Below are 19,414 nucleotides of genomic sequence, written 5' to 3' on the forward strand. Positions count from 1 at the left end.
AGTTTAAGAAGGTGTGTATGGAACTATGGATACTCTTATCCCTTCTGCTCAGAATTCTCTGGCATAACCCACAAGCAGGAGGTCGCTAGGAAGTCTCAGTGGTTTAGGAAATACAACAGCTGCAGCTTTAGCTTCAGTTCCCTCAGAGACAAAAAGAAAATCCGGTGGTTCTAATTATTTCCTCACACCATCTCTTCCCTCACTACATATGATTTAGGCTTGAATTCCTGTAGGTTTTAGGAAGTTGTGTGAAGATTCAAGTTTAAAATGGGAAACAGCATGAACTGGATGAAACAGTCAGTCAGAGGAGGAGGCAGCCCATGCACAGTCTGTGTTTGCAGCGCCGGGTGGAGCGGGCACACCAGGCTGGAACCAGTGTAATGACGTGAGGTGACGTGTCTGGGCTGCCCAGTGGCAGCGGTGGCACCGCAGCCTGTGGGCAGTGAATGCACAGCCAGGTGTGGATGCAGCGAGCCCAGCCCTGGCACCAGGGCAAACCCACGGGATGAGTCCCTGAGGAGGACGGAGAGGGGGATCCAGAGCGTGCTGCTGGTCTGTGTTTCCTCACCAACCCACGGCTCGACTCACGAGCTGGTTCGGGAGGGGTGGGGGATTCCCTTTGATCGGCAGTGTCTGGAGCAGTTGTGACGTGCATTTCCACGGCAGCATTTGGAAGCGCTCACGAGGTAACTGAGCGCTTTTTAAAGGTGCGCAAGGCAGCCGTGACTCCCGTTTGCTTGTTTGCACCTGGCGCAGTGCAAACACAACAAACGGTACATATGTGTGAAGCAGACAGAAAAGTGACGGTGTAAAACAGAGAAGTGACGGCGTGGGTGCGAGCCCCTCAGAGCCGCCTCTGCTGGGCGCTGGCGCCGGGCCCGGCTGTGCCACAGGGCTCGGCCGCGCTGCCGCCATCTTCCCGCGGGGCCGGGCGGGGAACCGCCTCCCGGGCGGGCTCTGCCCCTCGGCAGTACCGCGGCGGCCGCTGCCACCTCCCGGTGCCGCTGCAGGCGGTGGTTCCCGGGGCAGGGACTGTGGGGACAGCCCCGGGCGAGAACACCTCACCCTGCCCGGCCCCGGCCCGGCTGAGCCGGGGGGGGCGGGCGGGGCCGCCTCACGCCAGGGGCGGGGCGGGGCGGGGCGGGGCCGGGACCGAGCGAGACAGCGCACTGCGCATGCGCACCGCGCCGACGCCCCCGGCACGGGGCTGTGACGGTCTAACCAAACCCACGTTAGCCCCGCCCACCGCGGGGTCCCACCTGACAGACATGTGGATGAACCAATGAGCGCCGGCATTGCCGTTCGAACTGGCGGTGCCGGGGCGACGACAGCCAATCGGGCGCTGTGGGCGGGGCGTGGCGGCAGCGCGTTCCCAGGCGCCCCGGCCGCGGCTTCAGTGCGCTCGGGGCGGTGCCGGCGCTCGGAGTGTTTGGGGCCGGCGGAGCCGCGGATGGGCCCGGCATGGGGGTGAGGTAGGGCTGGCCCGGCGCACGGAGCGAACGCGGCCGGCGGTTGGGACGGCGTGTGCGCGGCGCGGGGACGCGGAGCCGGGCGGATGATGGAGGACAAGAAGGAGGAAGGCGAGGCTGAGATCCAGGAGCACGGGCCCGAGCACTGGTTCAGCAAGTGGGAGCGGCAGTGCCTGGCCGAGGCCGAGCAGGAGGAGGCGCTGGCACCGGAGCTGCAGGACGAGGCGGCGGCGCAGCCCGAGCACAAGCAGCAGAAGCTCTGGCACCTCTTCCAGAATTCGGCCACCGCCGTGGCGCAGCTCTACAAAGGTGAGCGCCGCGGAGGGCCCGGGGCGGGGGCAGCGCAGCCGGGCCGGCGGGTCGTGCAGCCCGAGCGCGGTGGGCTCGGGGCCGGGCCTGGGCAGTGGTTGGGGCGGGGGTCGCGGAGCCGCCGGGTTGGGGCCGGGCCCACGGCCGTACAAAGGGTCCGGGGCGGCGGTCGGAGCGGCTGCCGGGCCGAGGCCGCCCCGAGAGGCGGCCGGGAAAACAAAATGGCGAGAGGGAGGGGGAGCCGCGACCCGGACAGCGCCCGGCTCGGCCTCCGGGGCGGCTCCTGCGGCCGCCCGGCCCAGCAGCGGGGCCGGGGGGGGCCATGCCCGAGTGCGGCCGCGGGGTGTCCGGGAGGGTCCGGGCGGCGGGGGCGAGCCGTGAGCGCCGGGGAGGGTGGGGAAGGGTGTAGGAGGCCGGGAAGCCCGGCCCTGCCGGCGGCTCCCGACGCCCAGCCCCGGGAAGAGGCTCCGACAAAATGGCGAAGAGCGGGGCCGGGTGCTTTGTGCGGCGGGGCCGGGGCGGGGGCGGCCGGGCGGGCCCCGCCGCTCTGTGGACACCGCGGGCGCTGCCCCGGCCGGGCCGCTGCCCGCCCGGCCCTCTCGGCCCCGATTCCCCGGGCTGCCTCCGGAAGGTGGAACAAAATGGCGAAACCTAACATGGCCGTTCGGAGCTGGTGACTCCAAAATAAACAGCGTGTGTCCTTCCCTCCCTGCAGACCGGGTGTGCCAGCAGCCGGGGCTCTCCCTCTGGGTCCCCTTCCAGAACGCCGCCACTGCGGTCACCAACCTCTACAAAGGTAAGGGGCTGCCCCCCCGCTGCCCCGGCAGCCCTCCCCGCCGAGCCTCCTGCCCCGGCTTACTCATAAGCAGGGCCTGTTAATGTCTCTTATTCACCCTGATAAAATCTAACCCGGGACTGCTTCCTGAATCTTGCAAGTTTTCGCAGGGCCACTTTAGCTGACGGTAGCTGAATCTTTTCTGTTGCCTCATGTCAGTGATTAATAAACTTAAGAGCTGTTCTACTTTGAGACCCTTGAAAAAGGGTGTTTTTAATGTGTGTCTGTCTCTCATGAATTCAAGAGAAGCTTGCAATGCCTTATTAAACAGTATTTATATTCCCAGCATTTTGTGTATTTCATGGTACATTAGATGTTGGTATGTCAGCCGGTGCTTTCATGGTGAAGCAGAAGTTGGGTTTAGTGTGTTTAAAATTCTGCATAGATACTGTGTGACGGAAACTTTTATCTTCTCGTGGCAGTGAGGCTTCTTGAGTAAGCCTCCCAGTTTATTTTAAGCACTGGAACGTCATTATGGCTGCCCAGGGTGGCTCTAAGAAAGCAGTGTTAGCCAGAACTTTGATAGAGTGTGCTCTGCTTTAGTGCTGTTTTGCTGTGTGTTTCTGAACTCTGCAGATCTTTGGGTTGTCACAGGAGTACTTTTCTGCAGAGGGATCATTCAGTGGTTTTTAGTTTGTTTAGAAGGTTGTACCAAAGTAATAGATATCAGTGAGTGCTTAAATTGGCACAGTGTGATTTCTTTCGTTACTGCCTTCTATTTCAAGGGAGGAAATGTTAAAGTTCCAAATGGTTGATTTTCTGGCTTGTAGTTTGAGGGGTTTTTTTTTTTGTTTGTTTTTTTTTTTAGTCTGTACAGCATTATCTGTACTTCTACCTACATGTTCCTTCATTTGCTTTCAGTTTTCCCATTTTGGATTTGCTTTAAGCAGTAGAACATAACACGTTTGTGATGGGCGATCAGGTTTCTGACAGATGTGGAACAGAACAAGGAGGAAATGTAGGTGCATGACCCTCCTTGCCACCGAATTGACTCCTGCAGAAAGTGGGTTTGAATGTTGATTGTGTGTCAGCTCCTGTAGAGGGGCAGCACCTCACAGAGCAGGGGAGGTGCTGCCCGAGGGAGTGGGTCACTGGATCACGGTCAGGGCCACCAGCCATTTGAGAATGGTGCTGGAGTAGCAGCAGGGAGTGTTAATAAATTGGAATAATTACAGTCTGTCTTTACAAATGGCATTGCTCTCTCTTACAGCATCTTTACTATGAAGATTTGGGCTGTTCATTTTTGGTTAAAACCTTTGATTACTTGTGCTTTAGGAAAAATGAACCCTGGGATTTTTGTAGTGATGGGATTAACTAAAGGGTGTGTATGTGGTGATCAGGGAAACTATAAGTAGGAAATGGTCTTTAGTCAGGTGTAGTGTAATGCTTCAAAAAGCAGGACCTGAAACAAATCCTAAAGTGCTGAAGTACCTCAGCTACTCAGAACTGCCATATTTCAATTTTCAGTTGACTTGTAAGTGTGTAGAAATTTGGTGAGAGCGTGGGTCAAACCAACTGAAGACTGGCATACCAGGCAAGTCTCTTAATGTGAATTTGCCTTCCCTAGTGATGAATGCAGCTTTTAAAACCATCTGCTGTTTTTCACATAATATTTGTAATATTTGTGTTTTGCAGGACTCTTGTCAAACACTGGGGAAGTATTTGGTGTGGTGAACTGAACACCACAAAGTGCCTCTTGCCTTGTCAGGTGGTTTCTGAACTGATAAATGTTCAGATTTTTGAGGCATCATCTTATTAAAAAGAGCAACCCAAGGAATAGTGCATGATGAGAATGCCATGATGTCTTGGATGTCAGCATTTTTTTCTGGAAATAGATTAGAAATTTAATATCACACCACACTGATGTTCTTAGTTCACAAATTTCTGATTGGTGCTGGTGATAGAGGCCACATTAAAGACTCTTAATTATCTTCCAGATTGCACTATAGAAGTGAAGGCACGGCATGTAACAGATTTTAAAACTTAAGGCTACAGTGAAATGTTTTAGGTGTATATTGAAATAAAATTCTGAGCCTACAGTTTATTTTAAAAACTGTTTTCTAATGTTAGTTTTGACTTAGTGATATCAGAATGTATGGAACTTGACTACTTATGCTTTGCCAGTGTAGCTTTGTAAACAAAGTAGTTGTAGCTTGTGCCATAAAAGTCTAATCTTTCCCAAGGTAATGATGCTTGAAACTTCTCTGGGCTGCATCGGCAGTCAGTGTGTGACCTCACACCTGGTTCACAGCACTTTGTAATGCATTCTCCTACACAAAGAAAGCAGGTTATTGATGTAAAGTCGGGCTCCTGGCCTCAGAAGGACTCTCCTGGTATTTCAGGAAGTGATTAAAAGAATATTACCAGCTTCCAAATTGGCTCCAAAGTGTTGGGGTAGCTTTTACCCCATTGTATTGGAGTCTAAGCTGCTGTGGAGTACAAAATGGCAGAAGGGACAGCCTGTCATGTTGCCATTGCTGCCTTTCACAGGAACTGGCATTTGTGAATGTAGCCTTTAGAGTACAAAGCAGTATAGGCAAAATGTTCTCAGACTGCATAAAAATAACATATTAAGTGTCCTTTATGTGTACCTGTACAGCTTATGTTCCAAAAGCCCCAAGATTTAACTCTGCTCAGTTTGAAGTGTTTCTTTTTGGTAAGGTTGTGTTGGGTTTGCTGCTCTTTCACAGTGTAGGTTTCAGTGCTGTCTTTTATGGAACCATACAGTGGCCTTAGAGTACAAGTCTAGGAGTAGCATTTAACAGTGGTTCTTTTTGGGGTTTTGAGTGTGAGAAAGCTGGATTATTATGAGTATGTCCCTGTTTGCCTGTAAACTGGGTTCTTGAGACAGCTGTTCTTAAGGAAACACCTTAAAGTTCTGGGCAAACAACTCTTGTGCTGGACTTGATTAGTAAAGAAAAAATATGAAAAACTATTTTAATCAGCTCTTTCATGTTTATAAAAGTTCTATGGAAATCAGGTAAACAAAGTTGGAGTTGTTGATGCCTTCTAATGGAGCAAGAGCACCATAATAGTAATTTTCATTAAACTGAAATAGCTGTTGTCAAAGCTCTGATAACGAACCTATGACAAACAAGATGAAAATACTTGTGTAGCAAACGGTTTGTCCCACCTGTTATTGTGATCTGAAACTTACTCAAACTAGTAGCCAGAAATACACCTACCACAGTTTGAAAGCAATGTAATATGTGGCATTTATGTCTTTTAGAGGCACAGTTATAACTGATGTGCACAGGGGACTTGTTAAATTGACAGAGATTCAAATTGTATTTTTGAGTTATTGTAAATAGTGTATTGAAAGCTTTTCCTGTATCAAAATTGCAATGGGTTCTTAAATGGGGAAGGAAACTTTCTTAGCCTTCCTTTGTAAATGGTTTGTTGCCTAATTGAAAGACATTGGAGACATTTGTGTTCTAACTGGTTTCAAAGCTATGGGCTATGAATTGCCTCTGCAATTGAAGCTCAGCTGAACCTGGAACTTGAAGTCTGATTTTTCTGACAATTCCTCAGCTATCAGAATGAAGAAAAGCAGTTACTCCTTTTTTTTACATATAAGTGGTGCTGGAATTGTTGTTGACTTTGTGACTCGTAATATTCTCTTTAGGTTTAATGTGACTCTTCTGCAAATTGATTTACTGACTTGGTACTGCCTTGTGGGAACCTGTGGAACATGTATATGCGCCTCCTTTCCCAGGGCTGACAGGAAGCCACGTCAGTGACATGCCGTGCTATACATTGCTCTGTCTGTACCACACTAAAGAGAATTTTTTCTGTCTTCTTACAGAAAGTGTGGATGCCCACCAGCGAAGCTTTGATTTAGGAATTCAAATTGGCTATCAGCGGCGGAATAAGGATGTGTTGGCTTGGGTTAAAAAACGCAGAAGAACTATTCGAAGAGAAGACTTGATCAGCTTCCTATGTGGAAAAGTTCCTCCTCCAAGAAATTCTAGAGCTCCCCCAAGACTGACTGTAGTATCCCCTAACCGAGCTACTTCAACAGAGACTAGCTCATCTGTAGAGACTGATTTGCAACCCTTCCGTGAAGCCATAGCTCTGCATGGTAACAGTCATTTTTTCAATACTATTTGGTTAACATTGGGTGGGGATTCTTAAAGTGTGTCTGGCTTTTGGCATATCATAACGTGTCACGTACCTGATGTTCCAGCTGGAGGTATCTCCTTCATTCTGTGAGGGAGTTTTTAGATGTATAAGGCATGTTAGATGCTAAAAAGGTGTGCAGTCAAATATTTGGAATGAGGAAAAAGTACTGAATAAAATGAAGTTTGGATCTGTAATATTCCACAGCTGTGAACTCACCAGTTAAGTATCAACTGTTGGTAGTGTTTGAAGCATGGGGAGACTTGGCATTCATACCAATGCTAAAGTAAACAGAATTCTTGGAAAATGGTAATAGTATGGTAGTAACTAGTTACATATTAAGATTTGACTACTAGCAAATTTTTGGGGGCTTAGGAAGGGAATTTCATGTCTGAGGCTTCTGTCTCTAGCTCACTGTAGTACCTTTGTTATGCACTGGATAATGAGGTTTATCGTTCTGCTTAAAGTACCCTGGAGAGGGTATTTCACTTGCACATTGTTGCAATAACTGAGTCCTGTTCAGAACTTTGTTCTTGTTCACTTTCAGATTTAAGTGTCTTCCAGTGTCACTGAATTTCCTTTCTTGCCATCACCAAAAAGGTTGGTGGTGTATCTCTTCTCTTTTTCAGATAGGAATATTCTGTAGCTTATTCTGTGTTGGACTATTACTTATCAAGTGATAGAGAAATGTGTTTTAATTGCTCTTGAGGTGAAATGAGGCAGTTCACCTGTGAGTTTTATGCCTTCTAAAATTTGAAAGAGTGGCAGGTATCTTGAGGTACAAAGAATAGACCATTCTAAAAGTAAATACCAAGCTATCTAGAAGTGCAACCTAAATTAAATTTTTAGTGTCTCTCTCTATTCTCAGTAGGGGGTAGAATGAATGAGTTAATTAGAGTGGATTCCTGAAATGCAGCCTTTGGTTCTGCTATGCTGTGGTAGTTTTTCAACATCCATAAGCCAGCCACAGTTACTGTCTAGGTGGCAGCCTAATTCTGCTATTGTTGCCATTTATATCAAGAATGCTTCCTCCCAGTCGTGCCAGTGTTGGTGGTTTTCCTTTCTGTGGAAGCTGGCTGGAGAATTCTGTGCACCACTGTCGCTTATTCAGTAGGTAGAGTTGATTTCATGAGAACAACTGTAGAAGCTGGCTCTCTGTCATAAGCAACCTCTTAAAAAATGTTTTCTGAAACTAGTTGAGTCTGTTTGCAGTTGGATCTAACTACAAAAGCTCACTCTTAGGTGAGAGTGAGCTCAGCTAGACTGACTTCAGCACAGTGAGGTTTCAAGCAGAGTAAACTCAGAGGCATTTTTAATGGTAATAGGGCTCTTCTTGTGTCCAACTATTGTTCCAAGTGTCTGCTTTGTACAGAGGTGGTTCTCTGTGTCACGTGGGAGTCTGAACCAAGATGTATGAAGTTTTCCATATTTCATAGCCTGATACAGGCCATGAGGAAGTTCTGTGCTCTGTTCTGAACTGCAGGGGCTAGAAATGCCCTTCCCCTTCATCAGCTGGTTGACAAGATGACATGTCGGTCACTGTCTGGATTAGGTTCTCCTGATACCAGTTTCAATCTGGTTCTTGACACAAATGCTTTTGTGCTAATCCTTTGGTGACTGGGCTTGTATTTGGCCTCGTAACTGTTTTTAGGTTATTGCCTAAAATATCTGCATTCCTCCAGCTTCTCCCCCTCTTTCTTTAACATTAAGGAAGTTGTGATTACGCCATGTCCCAAACTCATTTCCTATTTATTGTAGGGCTTCTCATAATTATGTTTTGTTTTTAAAAGCTGTGAAGGATTTTCAGGTGTGTGTGTGTTAATGTCCTCTGTAGGGCTGCGTTTATCTTCTGTTTGTCAGGCTGTTAAAAATGCTTTGCTGCTTCGAGATGTTGTGAGGGAACATGAGAACCTGAAGAGGGTGAGTAGCAGTCCTGGCAAGTCCAGACTAAGGTTTTGAGGGGAATTTTCAACTGGCATGTAAAAGAGTCAGTGTTTGTTTTGTGCTGGTAGGCTTCCTGATAGGAATGGAGTATTTTTTCACTGGTAATGTGAATGGATTAAATTAGATTTGGGGAATAATGCTAAAATTTTGCTGCTTTCAGCAAGACCTCTTTTAGTGAAGTGGGAATGGGTATGAATGATCTATGACACCAAGCAAAGCTGTGTGGAAGCAGAGTTGGTGAACTGACTCCTCAGAAATAGGTACTAATGTATGTGTAAAGACCATGGCATTATAACTTACTGATCATCCTCTTTGATGGGGGAAAATACCTGTATTTTGATTGTCACCCCCAAATGCATCATAAGCACATCTGAAAACTCTGACAGAAGCTGTGGTAACAAAGTAGCTCATAATTAAATATTTCCTGGAATCCCAAACAATTCTGGGCATGTGCCCTAGACTAAAACATTAAAGAGTATCCTTTAGGTATCAGTGTAATCTTCAAACTGTATGCTGCATCTGAAAAGAAATATGTTAAAATTGAGTTGTTAGCCATGCCTCTTCGGTCTCCAACCCTGTTGGCTCTTACCCATTGTACAGTTCTGCAAGGTAGTTGACAGTTCTCTTGACAAAAGCTTGAGATTTTGAACTCAGAATTTAATCTTGTGGTAATGGTTATCAGTACTACAAGGAAACTTGTTCTTCTCTACTGCTCTGCTTTCAGGAGTTGTTATCGTAGCTGAAAGCAAACATTCTTGTGTTTAGTTTTTTGTCATGATAATTTTAAGGTGTATGTGATCTCCCTTTTCTTTGAACTCCATGGCACACTCTGCACAGTTACTGAAATCTTCATTGTAACTTCAGGGTACTCGAGAATGAGTTTTTGGAACTGAGTACTCTCCTGAGAGAGTAAACTGGTAAACAGAATCTTTGCCCTTAATATCAGCTTCCATGATTAGTGTAACCTTTGAAATAAAACGTGGCTGGAAACTTGAACTGTGAATACTTGAAAATAAGTTAAAGCCTCTAAGAAAAGCTTGAGTAGTTAGCTCAGGATGGTACGTGCTGTTTTACTCTGGAGTGCCAGTGGATTTTTCTGTAACTTCAAGAACTGTCCATGTGATGTTTGCTGTTTTAATTTCCAGCAGTCCTGAAATGTCATTGCAGTTAGCAAAGGTATAGATGTATCTTCACCTCCTCTCTAGATGTGCACTGACATACCCACTTCTGTAAGAGATGGGTTTCAAATGTCAGTTATATCAGTCTGAGCTAATAGTCCGAAGATTCCCAAAAGCTGCCATGTGCCAGGCCCCTTTGTGCCTGGCTGGAGCAAACCAAGGGTGGTATTGGTAGCTGTGCACAGCCCCTGTTTGAAATGGTACTTTGGTACTTCACTCCCTGTCCCAGCCCATTCTGCCACCATAATGTGAGAAAATGCTGCGATTTGAGGAGGGGGAAAGCAGCAAGCTTGGAAAGGCAGTGCTGAAATGTGCTAGACTTGAGCATTCTTAGCTAAAAATTGAGTAAATTACTGAAAAAAACCAGGGCAACAGTACAGTGAGGGAATGTTTGTTCTTTTTCTCCTTAGCTTTAATGTTCATGTATATAATTCACGTTATTCAGTCTCTTTGCGACAGGGGGAACACTTGCATGTAGAAGTGTGTGGCTTGGCCTCTTAAAAGCTTGAATTTCCTCTAGGCCTTCATAGTTGCTTCTCAAAATACTAAACTGCAGTTTAAAACTTGAGACTTGGCAGAGTATGGAAGCAGCATTTGGTAGAAGAGGGGATGGGAGAGCAGAGTTCAGACTGGTTTGCCATAGTTTAATTTAAATGTTGCATGTGTATATATAGCTGTGATGGAATTGTGCATTGGTATGTGTTGCTAAAACTTGCTCTTCAAGCAGTACTATGAAAGGGTGAATATGACATAGAGGGGTGACAAGGATCTCTCTGAATGCTATTTTGTATTTATCTGGGGTTATTAACTAATTCCTGCTTTAGTCACACTTATCTAAGCGTCAATGTTCCTTTTGATACTTCCTGATTAAAACTACTGGAAAACAATAGTTAATACTATTACTATCCTGAACAGTGGTTACCCAGAATATTATGCTGTGGTGGTGACCTGAATAACTCGTACTCATTATGGACATGGTTATAGTGCAGATGAAACAGCACTTACAGTTTGTAAGGCCAGTGTTGATACACTTGCTAATTTTGAGTTGACAGTTTTAAAAGTTCATGTTCCATGAATGGTACTTGAGCCAAGCATGCTAATCACTTGATAGCTTTGGAGAGTAGTTAGTTATAAATTAACAAGTACTGGTCACAATTCTTCCTATACTGCAGCTGTTTCTAATAGTAGTATAATAATTGTCTTTGGCATATATCTTCAGATAAGAGTTTTTTGTAAAATTACTGGCTATGAAGTGCCATATTGTTGATGACTGAAAGTTATGACAGGAATGAGAATGCAATAAGTACTGCAAAATATTTCAGATATGCCCTCCACTTTAATCCTTTCCAATTTAAAAAGGGGGGTAAGAGCCATGTGTGCTTTCTTAAAGGCCTCTAGTAATAAGGGAGAAGTCACTGGTAGAAAGGAGTGAGAACCTTCAGAGGTGGTCATGAGACAGGGAGAGAAGTAAAGACACCTTAGCAGCTGTTTGGGTCTCCATCCTCTAGACAAAATAGACATGCCTGTGGTTGGGTTATGTTAATCACAATACAGAAATTTGAGGTTATGACACACTGTGTGCTGACAGTCATGTCATCTTACTACTTCCCAGTGTCAGTTACTGTTTGCTTTACTGCTTTAAATGGTTAAATGCTTTGGGAAGAGCTCTGAGTCTACCCAAGGCTTAAACTCAGAGTAATTCACAGTAAAGAGGTTTTCTGAGATTTCCTGTGCACTGCAATAACTTTCCAAGAAAAAAATTGACTCTGGAAGGATGTTTGTCAACATGAAGTAGATCTTCTGTGCCTTTCAGATTGTCTTCAGAGATGCTGCTTCCATAAAATGGCATCTTGATATTTGGGTGCATGCCTTGAATATGCTTTGATTCCTCCACACTGGCTTGATGACTCAATCCTAAACTGTGGTCTAAATGTTTCACTTGGCAGTCCTGCTCTCCTGGGCTGGTGGGTAATGCTGTGTAACATGGTTAACTGCCAGTAACTGATACCAGATTGTCACTCAGTCTGTTACATACTCAGTAATTACTCTTACTAGTACTAAATACCTGTAGGAGATGCAAAATTAAACTGCAACTTGAAGTCCATACTGTGAAGCAATACCCTTGTATTCCTATCTCTGTAGAAATTAATTCAAAACTACTCTCCTGCCTTTGACACTAAGTTTGAGTGAAAATTTTAACTTCTAATTATCTCCTGAAGCCTGTTTGTGTATTTAAATGTAAAGTGATTCATTATTACTTAAATATTGGCAAGTCAATGACTGCTTTGGGCATTTCTTGTGAACCTTGGCAGTCTGATTTTGAATATGCTGCAGCATATTATAGGTGAATCTTTTAACTGACTTTTGTATCTACTGTTTTAAAGAATACCATTTTAAAGAATGTTTGTTACTTGAATAAGTTCCACTTAAAAACATAGTTCTTGAGTGATGCCAAAAACTGTCTTTTCAAGTCACAGATCAGTTTTGGGGTTTATTTGGAGTAGTTTTTCTCTTGGGCATTAGGCATAATGAAAAGATGTCATGATAAAACTGAACTAGTATGTTGGCCATTTGGTTTGTTTAATATAAATTACTGAAAGTGATGTAAATTGTTCACTCAAGTGGTTAAAGTAACAACTGAACTTTCATGTTCAAAGCAATTTTGTTTGGATAGTGATGGGGGAACCTCTGCAATCAGTTTGGATTTGAAATAATGTCATCTTCTGTGCACTGTCAGATTTTTTTTTTCCCAGTTTGAATGTACAGGATGAATAAATGTTTTTTTTCTAAATGTTTGTTACGTCAGTTGAAATTAAACTGCTGGTTGTCTTTGAATTGTGAAGTGATTTTTTTTACCTGCCCAGACTACACACATTGGTAGTTTATCCTGGTTATGGTATCTGAAGTGGCTTTTTGTTTGTACACCCATGTCATCAAATAGCTGCTTTACTTCTGCTGTTTAAGCACTTTATGCCATTGTGAATGAGAGATAATTTTGATATTAATAAAACCTACAGGGTGCATGTCAGAGTTCAGGCCACATTTCTGGGTTGTGTTTGAACACCAGTCACTCTAAGCAGAAGCTCTAAGAAAGTATCAGTGATTAGTGGCTGTTTCTGCTGGTTGTTTCATAATGCCTAATCTGTGTAAAAGTATTTCCTGTGCTGTTACAAGTTCTAAGCTTTACATTTAAGTCCATTTAATAGTAACGTTCAATAGAGTGAAATTGCTTGGCCTGTTCTGTTCTGACTTGTGTATTAATTCCTGCAAATTGCTCTAGAATTTAGCTTTTAATTGAGGTTTCTGGTGACTGATGTAGTAGCTCTATCAGTCTTGTCTTCACTGAGCCTCTGAAGTTGCCCGTTTGGTTTGTCAAGAGCCAATGGATTGGGTTTTGTTAGGTTTGACTTGTCAGGGTGTTACTTCTGACTGTTACTTGACCACACACAAAGATGTAAATTAAATGACATAAGGTATAAAGTATTTGAGACTGAAGAAAACAATAGAGCAAAACATTTGAGATTTTGAAGGTTACTGGGACAGGAATCTGTCTGGACAGTTTTAACATTTGCATGTTCCTATTCCTAGAAAAATATGCAGATACAAATCTGCTGTTCTTTATCTTTCTGCCTGACTCTTACTTTGGTACTTATATTTCTAGGGCACATAGATGCTTTTGTACTTTCCTAATAGTACTCAGATTTGAAGGAGTTATGATAGTAAAGATGTTTGTCTTATCTCTGAGCTCCAGTTTATCTACAAATACAGCCTGAATTCCAAATTGAGAAGAGTAGTTGGGCTTTTGTGTGCTAACCCTTAGTAAACTTACATTTTGGAGTGTCCTACTTACCCATGACAGTGTTTTGGATTAGATCTGTCAGTAGCAAATCTTGGGTGATTGTCATGTGGTTTTCCTTGCTTATTTGTTATTTAGCTGCTTTTCTGAATTCTGATAATACCAATGTGTTGGCTATTAGTGTCAGCCAAGAAATAAAGCTTTTATTTAAAAACTAGCTTTGGTGTACACCTGTGTGGGGTATTCTGTCATACTGCACTGGCTGATAGAGTGAAAGGGAGCAGGGTGGTGGTGTGAAACAAAACCAAGTAGATTCAGTCTAGAAAGTCCTTGGTAAGACTCCAACTGTTGGTCTAGTGTGAAGCCTTTTTATTGAAATAGTCTGCTCTGGAGTATGTACACGTATCAAACAGCTTATGTCATGCTTATTGAGTGTTTGCCAGAGTGTGCTGCTACAACCTGGTGCGCAAGCTCACTTTTAATGACATAAAAAGCAGTTTTGCTAATTGCTAGATTGTTAACTGGACTAAAAGCTGAGAAGGTGTTGTCTGCACTCGGAGTGTGGTACAAACAATTGGATGAAGTGCCTTTAAGATCTCCGTAGAAGTTGGCTAAGTGACATCCTTTCTGCCACAAGTGGGAATGAACTTTCTTTGCTGTTTGACTTTAATGCTGTTTCTCTCTTTCCCCAGGTCTTAGTGGTGCAATGGCTAGTATAAGTGTTCGCTCAAGTACCCCAGGCTCGCCTACTCACGTGAGCAGTGGCTCCAATGCTAGTCGAAGGAGAAATGGACTCCATGATGTTGATTTGAACACTTTCATATCAGAAGAAATGGCACTCCACTTGGACAATGGTGGAACTAGAAAGCGTACCTCAGCCCAGTGTGGCGATGTCATTACAGACTCACCAACTCATAAACGCAACAGAATGATCTAAACTGCAAAAATTTCAAACCCACCATGCTGCTTGAAAGCCACTTGATCCTCAGAGTACTATTGAAAAGGAAACATGAGGCCATCTTTCCATAGTCACTGTTTAAGACAAATGAATTCAGTAAATGCCATAAAGGAAATTTTAGATATTACATTAGATGCCTCTTGTAACTGCGGCTTTCTTAAACTATATTCTTAGCAGAGGACATCAGATATTGTGTAGTAGTTAGCAAGATCATCATAGGCAAACATGTATCTGTTCCAAGGCTAAAAGTGACCTTACTTGTATTATTAAAGGGAAAGGAAATTTCAGATGTTTATTTGGCTATAGAATGCTTTTTTTTGTCCTTTATTTCCTGCTTTGAGTATTTGCTTAAACAGTATTGCCAGTTTGACTGAAATTGTCTACAACATGACTTGGCATCTTTGTCAAAACTGCAGGCTTCCATTTTTGCAGCACTGTACCATGCACCTAGTTTCTGTATAGTAACAGTGTGCAAGTTATAAATATTGGACTGTACCCTTTTTAGTTTTAAAAGCAGTTGATAATTCTGGTGATTGTGTGATAATGTAAAGAGGTGCTATGATGGTCATGCAATTAATACTTAATATTGAATCAATACAAAGATCTTTATTGGATTCACTTTGTGTGTTCTAGTGCTCTGAAGTAGCAATATTAAACTTTTCCCCAATTAACTTAATAGGCTTTTAAATCAGTTTGAGAAAATATATGTACTTATTGGTATTATCCTTGTGGTAATCATACACAGTGCAGATTGCACCAGTGCTGACCTAAATTTAGAGAAAAATGTCCTGTAATTGGAAAATAGGCTTTTCTGTTCAGTATTAGTGAAGGGTAGGTTTTGTGTACACCCATATCCTATTTTACATTTCTTGTGAAGTAATTGCCCATTGCTGGGGGGGTGGTGGGAGGAGAGGGAATGTGGGGAATAGTTGGAAAAGGGGTGTGTTCTAACAAGTAAGACTTCTGGTCACATGTGGAAACTTGGACTAACTTAGACAAGATTCTGTGCTATGCCATCCCCTTCAGGAGGGAGTGACATGCAGGTTCTGTGAAGTGCTAAGAAAATAATTTAAAACTGGAAGTTGATTATAAACCTCTGGATAAACATGCCGTAAGGGTGAATTGCAAAGGATAAATGGCTTTTTTTTTTGTTTAGCTTACATTCATAGGATTGAACTCTGGCTGCCATGACTTAAGCATAATCTAAACCTGAACTAGAGATCAAGACTGATCCTGCTGCAAATTCATTTCTGAGTGGGGAAGGATATGTCGGTCTCAGAGTGTCCTGACTGTTTTTATATGTAGATGCAGCAAGTCTGGTGGAGAGCTCTGGCCTTTAGGGCCTCAGTTTCTGCCAAGGAAAGGATAACACAGGAAGAATAAGAGAATGAGTTCCAAACCTGCACGTTGGGAAGGGGTATTTAGTGAGGTGGTATGCATGCTTTAACTGGAAGCATAGGCTGATTCTTTGATTAAATGTAGCTGTGCTAGATTCACAATACTACAAATTGCGGTTTCTAGCGAAGTTAGGACACCTTGGGCTCCATGTTAATACACAGCTCTTCAAGACTTTTGCTTATGTGCTTGTAGAGTCAGATCTGTTTTGAGTTATCTTCCCTGTTTGAAGCAGACTTCACTGTAGGTTTGCCCCTTTTTACCCTGGTGTACTCTCATCAGTGTCTGTAGTCAAGGCAAGACAGCAGTGCTGTGTGAGAGAGTCTGAATTCAAGGTGCTCTACTAAGAGCATGATTTCCTTGCCTTGTGGTGCTTCCATCACATTTCTTTACATCAGAGTGTCCTTAAAGACGTCAACAGTTGCACAATATTGTAGTGAGAGGCTCTGTAGTTCATGGACAACTGTAAGAACTGTCCAAAGCAAAATGGTAAGAACTGCTCAAACCCCCACCTGTGTTACATAGCTGAACTTGCACATCACTTGAAATCTCAGTATACATTAATTTCAGTTACTACTATAACTACATAAGATTTAGTTTATGTAAGATATTAATACTGCATAAAGCTAGTTTTCATTTGGAGACTGCATTTTCAAAAAAGATTTTGAAGATGGTATCTAAATATATCTGTTAGTATTTATTAGACTGTTGGCAGAGGAGTTTTTTTTCTGTTCTGAAAGAAAAGTCTGAAGTCCTGAACAGAAAGGATACCTGTGAGAGCTGTTCTTCAGCTCTTCTGTTTAACTGGCTTGTACAAGTAAGATGCTTATGCTCTGCAACTTCTAACACACTCTACTATTACATGTGGTAAAGGTGATGTCCTGTTGGTATCAGTTCTGCTTATGTGGACTGAACTGTTGCAGTGCTGCTGGTCTAGCCCAAATACACAGAGCCTGTTCTAATTACTTCTCTTTGTTGTGAAACCAATCCTGTTAATGCATTGAAGCATTAATTCAGTCTAGTACCATCTAAAACTGAATTTGGCTTTCTATTAAACTTGTGCAGTTTTTCTTTGAAAGAAAACAGGCTTAGATACTAAACTGGTTGCATTAATGTTTTTGCTTGTACCTTAAATATTTGGCGACTTTTTGAGTGTTTTTCATTTAGCCCCAACTAAATGTTGTTTGTTCTTTGACCTCTGCCAGATTCATTGAAAGTGCATGTATTCACCTGGTAAACACAAGAAAAACAGGTTGTCTCTAAAAAAAAAATAAAAAAAGTCCATTACCTGTTGCTTTGAAGACTATTTCTTGTGCCAGTGTAGAAAATTGATGTTCTGGAAATAGCTTTTAGCTATTATCCAAGCTGGAGCTCCTGGAGCCAGAAGCAAGTTGATTTTCAGTAAGAAACACTGACTTGAGAACTGTTTAAGTTTGGTAAAAATGGTGCTTACTTTTGCTTTCTCCTATGAATGGTATAGTTGACCGGTCTCTTCTCCATGTACATCCAATCTAACATGAATGTGCGGCAGTTACATAAAGTACATCCTGCACTGAAGCTACTGAGCTTGGCTTGCTTAATAATGAAGTAAGTTTTAAATGTTAAATTTAAATCTATATTACAATAAAGTAATGCAAAAATGATTTTGGCTGAAATTGAAGTCCTGCAGTTAAACTTACTTTCAAATGTGGTTTACCCAGCTGGAGTAATAGAAACTCTAAGTCATAATAAACCTAATAAAAAAAATACAACTAATCAGGCTGCTTTGTAGTTCTTTAAGTTTCTGAATATTACAGTCCATCAGTAACCCCAAACAACATGTGGTCAGTGTGATCTGACAGGCTTCCTTGGTTCTGCAGAGCAGGACTTTCCTTGAGGAATGCAGTTTGGCAGTAACTGTTCAGCTGAGCTTACAAGTTTTTATCTGTCTGTTACAGTCTCATGAAGATACAAAGAATTGGGGTGTACTGCTACACTTGTAGATGATGTTCTGCAGTTTGACATCACTTAAACTTATAAAAAGCACCTTAAGGAGATTTAAGCTGCATAGTTTTAGGAAGTTAAGTGGTACTGACTTCAATAGTAGAGCTTTCCAGTCTCTTGTGAAAGACTTTGGACTTAAGTGAAATCAGGTGCTGTAATTAGCAGCATTTTCTGTTTTATGTGGGTATCCCTAAACCTGCAAACTGTTTTTCACTTGCTGTATCAGCAGGTTTTACAACTTCATTATGAAGGTAAGCTTTATTTCACAAGAGCTTTTAAGTTAAAAAAATAGCTTTTTAATTAACATTTTTTCACTTACTTAGCCAGTGAAATGTTCCAACAGGGATTTTGAAAAGATGCTTAAGTGGCTTCTAGAAAATGGCATCTTTCAATATGATCCTAGACCTGAGCAATATTTTGGCAGAAATGAGAAGTGCACGCCTGACTTGTTCTGTGGAGTTCCCTGCACCAGGTGGGGCTGATGTGGTTGTCTGGGGGGAGCCCTGTGGGCTGCTCATTCCAGAGCCTTCTGCTTATGCAAGGTTAGGAGGCAGGCCCTGGCAATTGGCAGTAGTTGTGCCTGTCTCCAAGGCTTTCCTTGCCTGTGCAGGAAACTCTTGGGGATGGTTTGAGGCTGGAGAGCTCTCAGAGCCCAGAATGGAACAGCTCTGTGGTCAACACTGGTGCTTTCTGCTGCCTTTCTCTGACTGTGCCCCATCTCAAAAGGACACTTGAGGAGTGAATAAACCAACCAAATTCCCTTCTGTGTAGTATGGAAGTATCATCTAGCCCTGGGGTTTTTTTGTAACAGAGGTGGAAGCCAAGTATTTCTCAGTGACTAATGAGATTCCAGCATTTCCCACATGGCTCTGGCCAGTGATGCTGCTGGTACAGCAGCTACTGGGGCTTTGGAACACTGGACCTGTGTGAAAGGGCTGTCTCTTCATTTACTGTGGTGGGATGTGGTGGGAGAGTGCACAAGCAGCATGACCTTATTGCTATCTGATGTGAGCCCATTGGACACACTGGTTTGTTGAAAAACTTGGATCTTCAGTTTTGAATGTAACGATAAATTTGTTCAAATACTATCTAAGACCAGTGTCATGATTTGTAATATTTCCCCATTATTATATATGATGTATTTCAAGGTGAGGCTGGTTCTGGATGCTACAGAACAGCGATCCATCCATGAAAGGAAATCCTTGGATCCTGTTTGTCTTCAGGGGGTAACATTGTCACGTCTTTGTCAGAAAACCTCACAATGCTTTTCCAGCTCTGAAACTCAAACCTCAAGAATTTTTTCAGGTATTTTGACCTAGTATCCTTTTTACAAAGCACCAAAGCAGAGGATACAAAATGTTTGCACTTACACTAGGTGTGCTAAGAGCCTTGTTGTTTCTCCTGGAGTTCTCATGGGGGCACTTCCAG

The 19,414-nt window shown here is 43.3% G+C and overlaps 1 protein-coding gene across 2 annotated transcripts; it reads left to right on the plus strand.

Moving 5' to 3' along the window:
• Window positions 1-1,382: 1,382 nt before the first annotated feature.
• HAPSTR1 (HUWE1 associated protein modifying stress responses) lies at window positions 1,383-18,973 on the plus strand. 2 transcript variants are annotated; one of them, XM_071570731.1, is made up of 4 exons: window positions 1,383-1,778; window positions 2,494-2,574; window positions 6,419-6,694; window positions 14,343-18,971. In XM_071570731.1, exons 1-4 carry the CDS (start codon window positions 1,556-1,558, stop codon window positions 14,585-14,587), a joined length of 825 nt encoding a protein of 274 aa, XP_071426832.1. In that variant the 5' UTR covers window positions 1,383-1,555; the 3' UTR covers window positions 14,588-18,971. The 2 variants fall into 2 exon arrangements, with proteins under 2 accessions (XP_071426832.1, XP_071426833.1); XM_071570732.1 differs by lacking the exon at window positions 2,494-2,574 and having other exon boundaries at window positions 14,343-18,973.
• The last annotated feature ends 441 nt before the right edge of the window (window positions 18,974-19,414 follow it).

The sequence above is a fragment of the Pithys albifrons genome, chromosome 16 (genome assembly GCF_047495875.1).
Source record: "Pithys albifrons albifrons isolate INPA30051 chromosome 16, PitAlb_v1, whole genome shotgun sequence".
Classification (NCBI taxonomy): Eukaryota; Metazoa; Chordata; class Aves; order Passeriformes; family Thamnophilidae; genus Pithys; species Pithys albifrons.

Coding starts and splice junctions, on each gene's coding strand:
- HAPSTR1 (XM_071570731.1), top strand. CDS start 1,556: ATGATGGAGGACAAGAAGGAGGAAGGCGAGGCTGAGATCCAGGAGCAC. Junction 1,779..2,493: donor CGTGGCGCAGCTCTACAAAG/GTGAGCGCCGCG, acceptor CCCTCCCTGCAG/ACCGGGTGTGCCAGCAGCCG. Junction 2,575..6,418: donor GGTCACCAACCTCTACAAAG/GTAAGGGGCTGC, acceptor GTCTTCTTACAG/AAAGTGTGGATGCCCACCAG.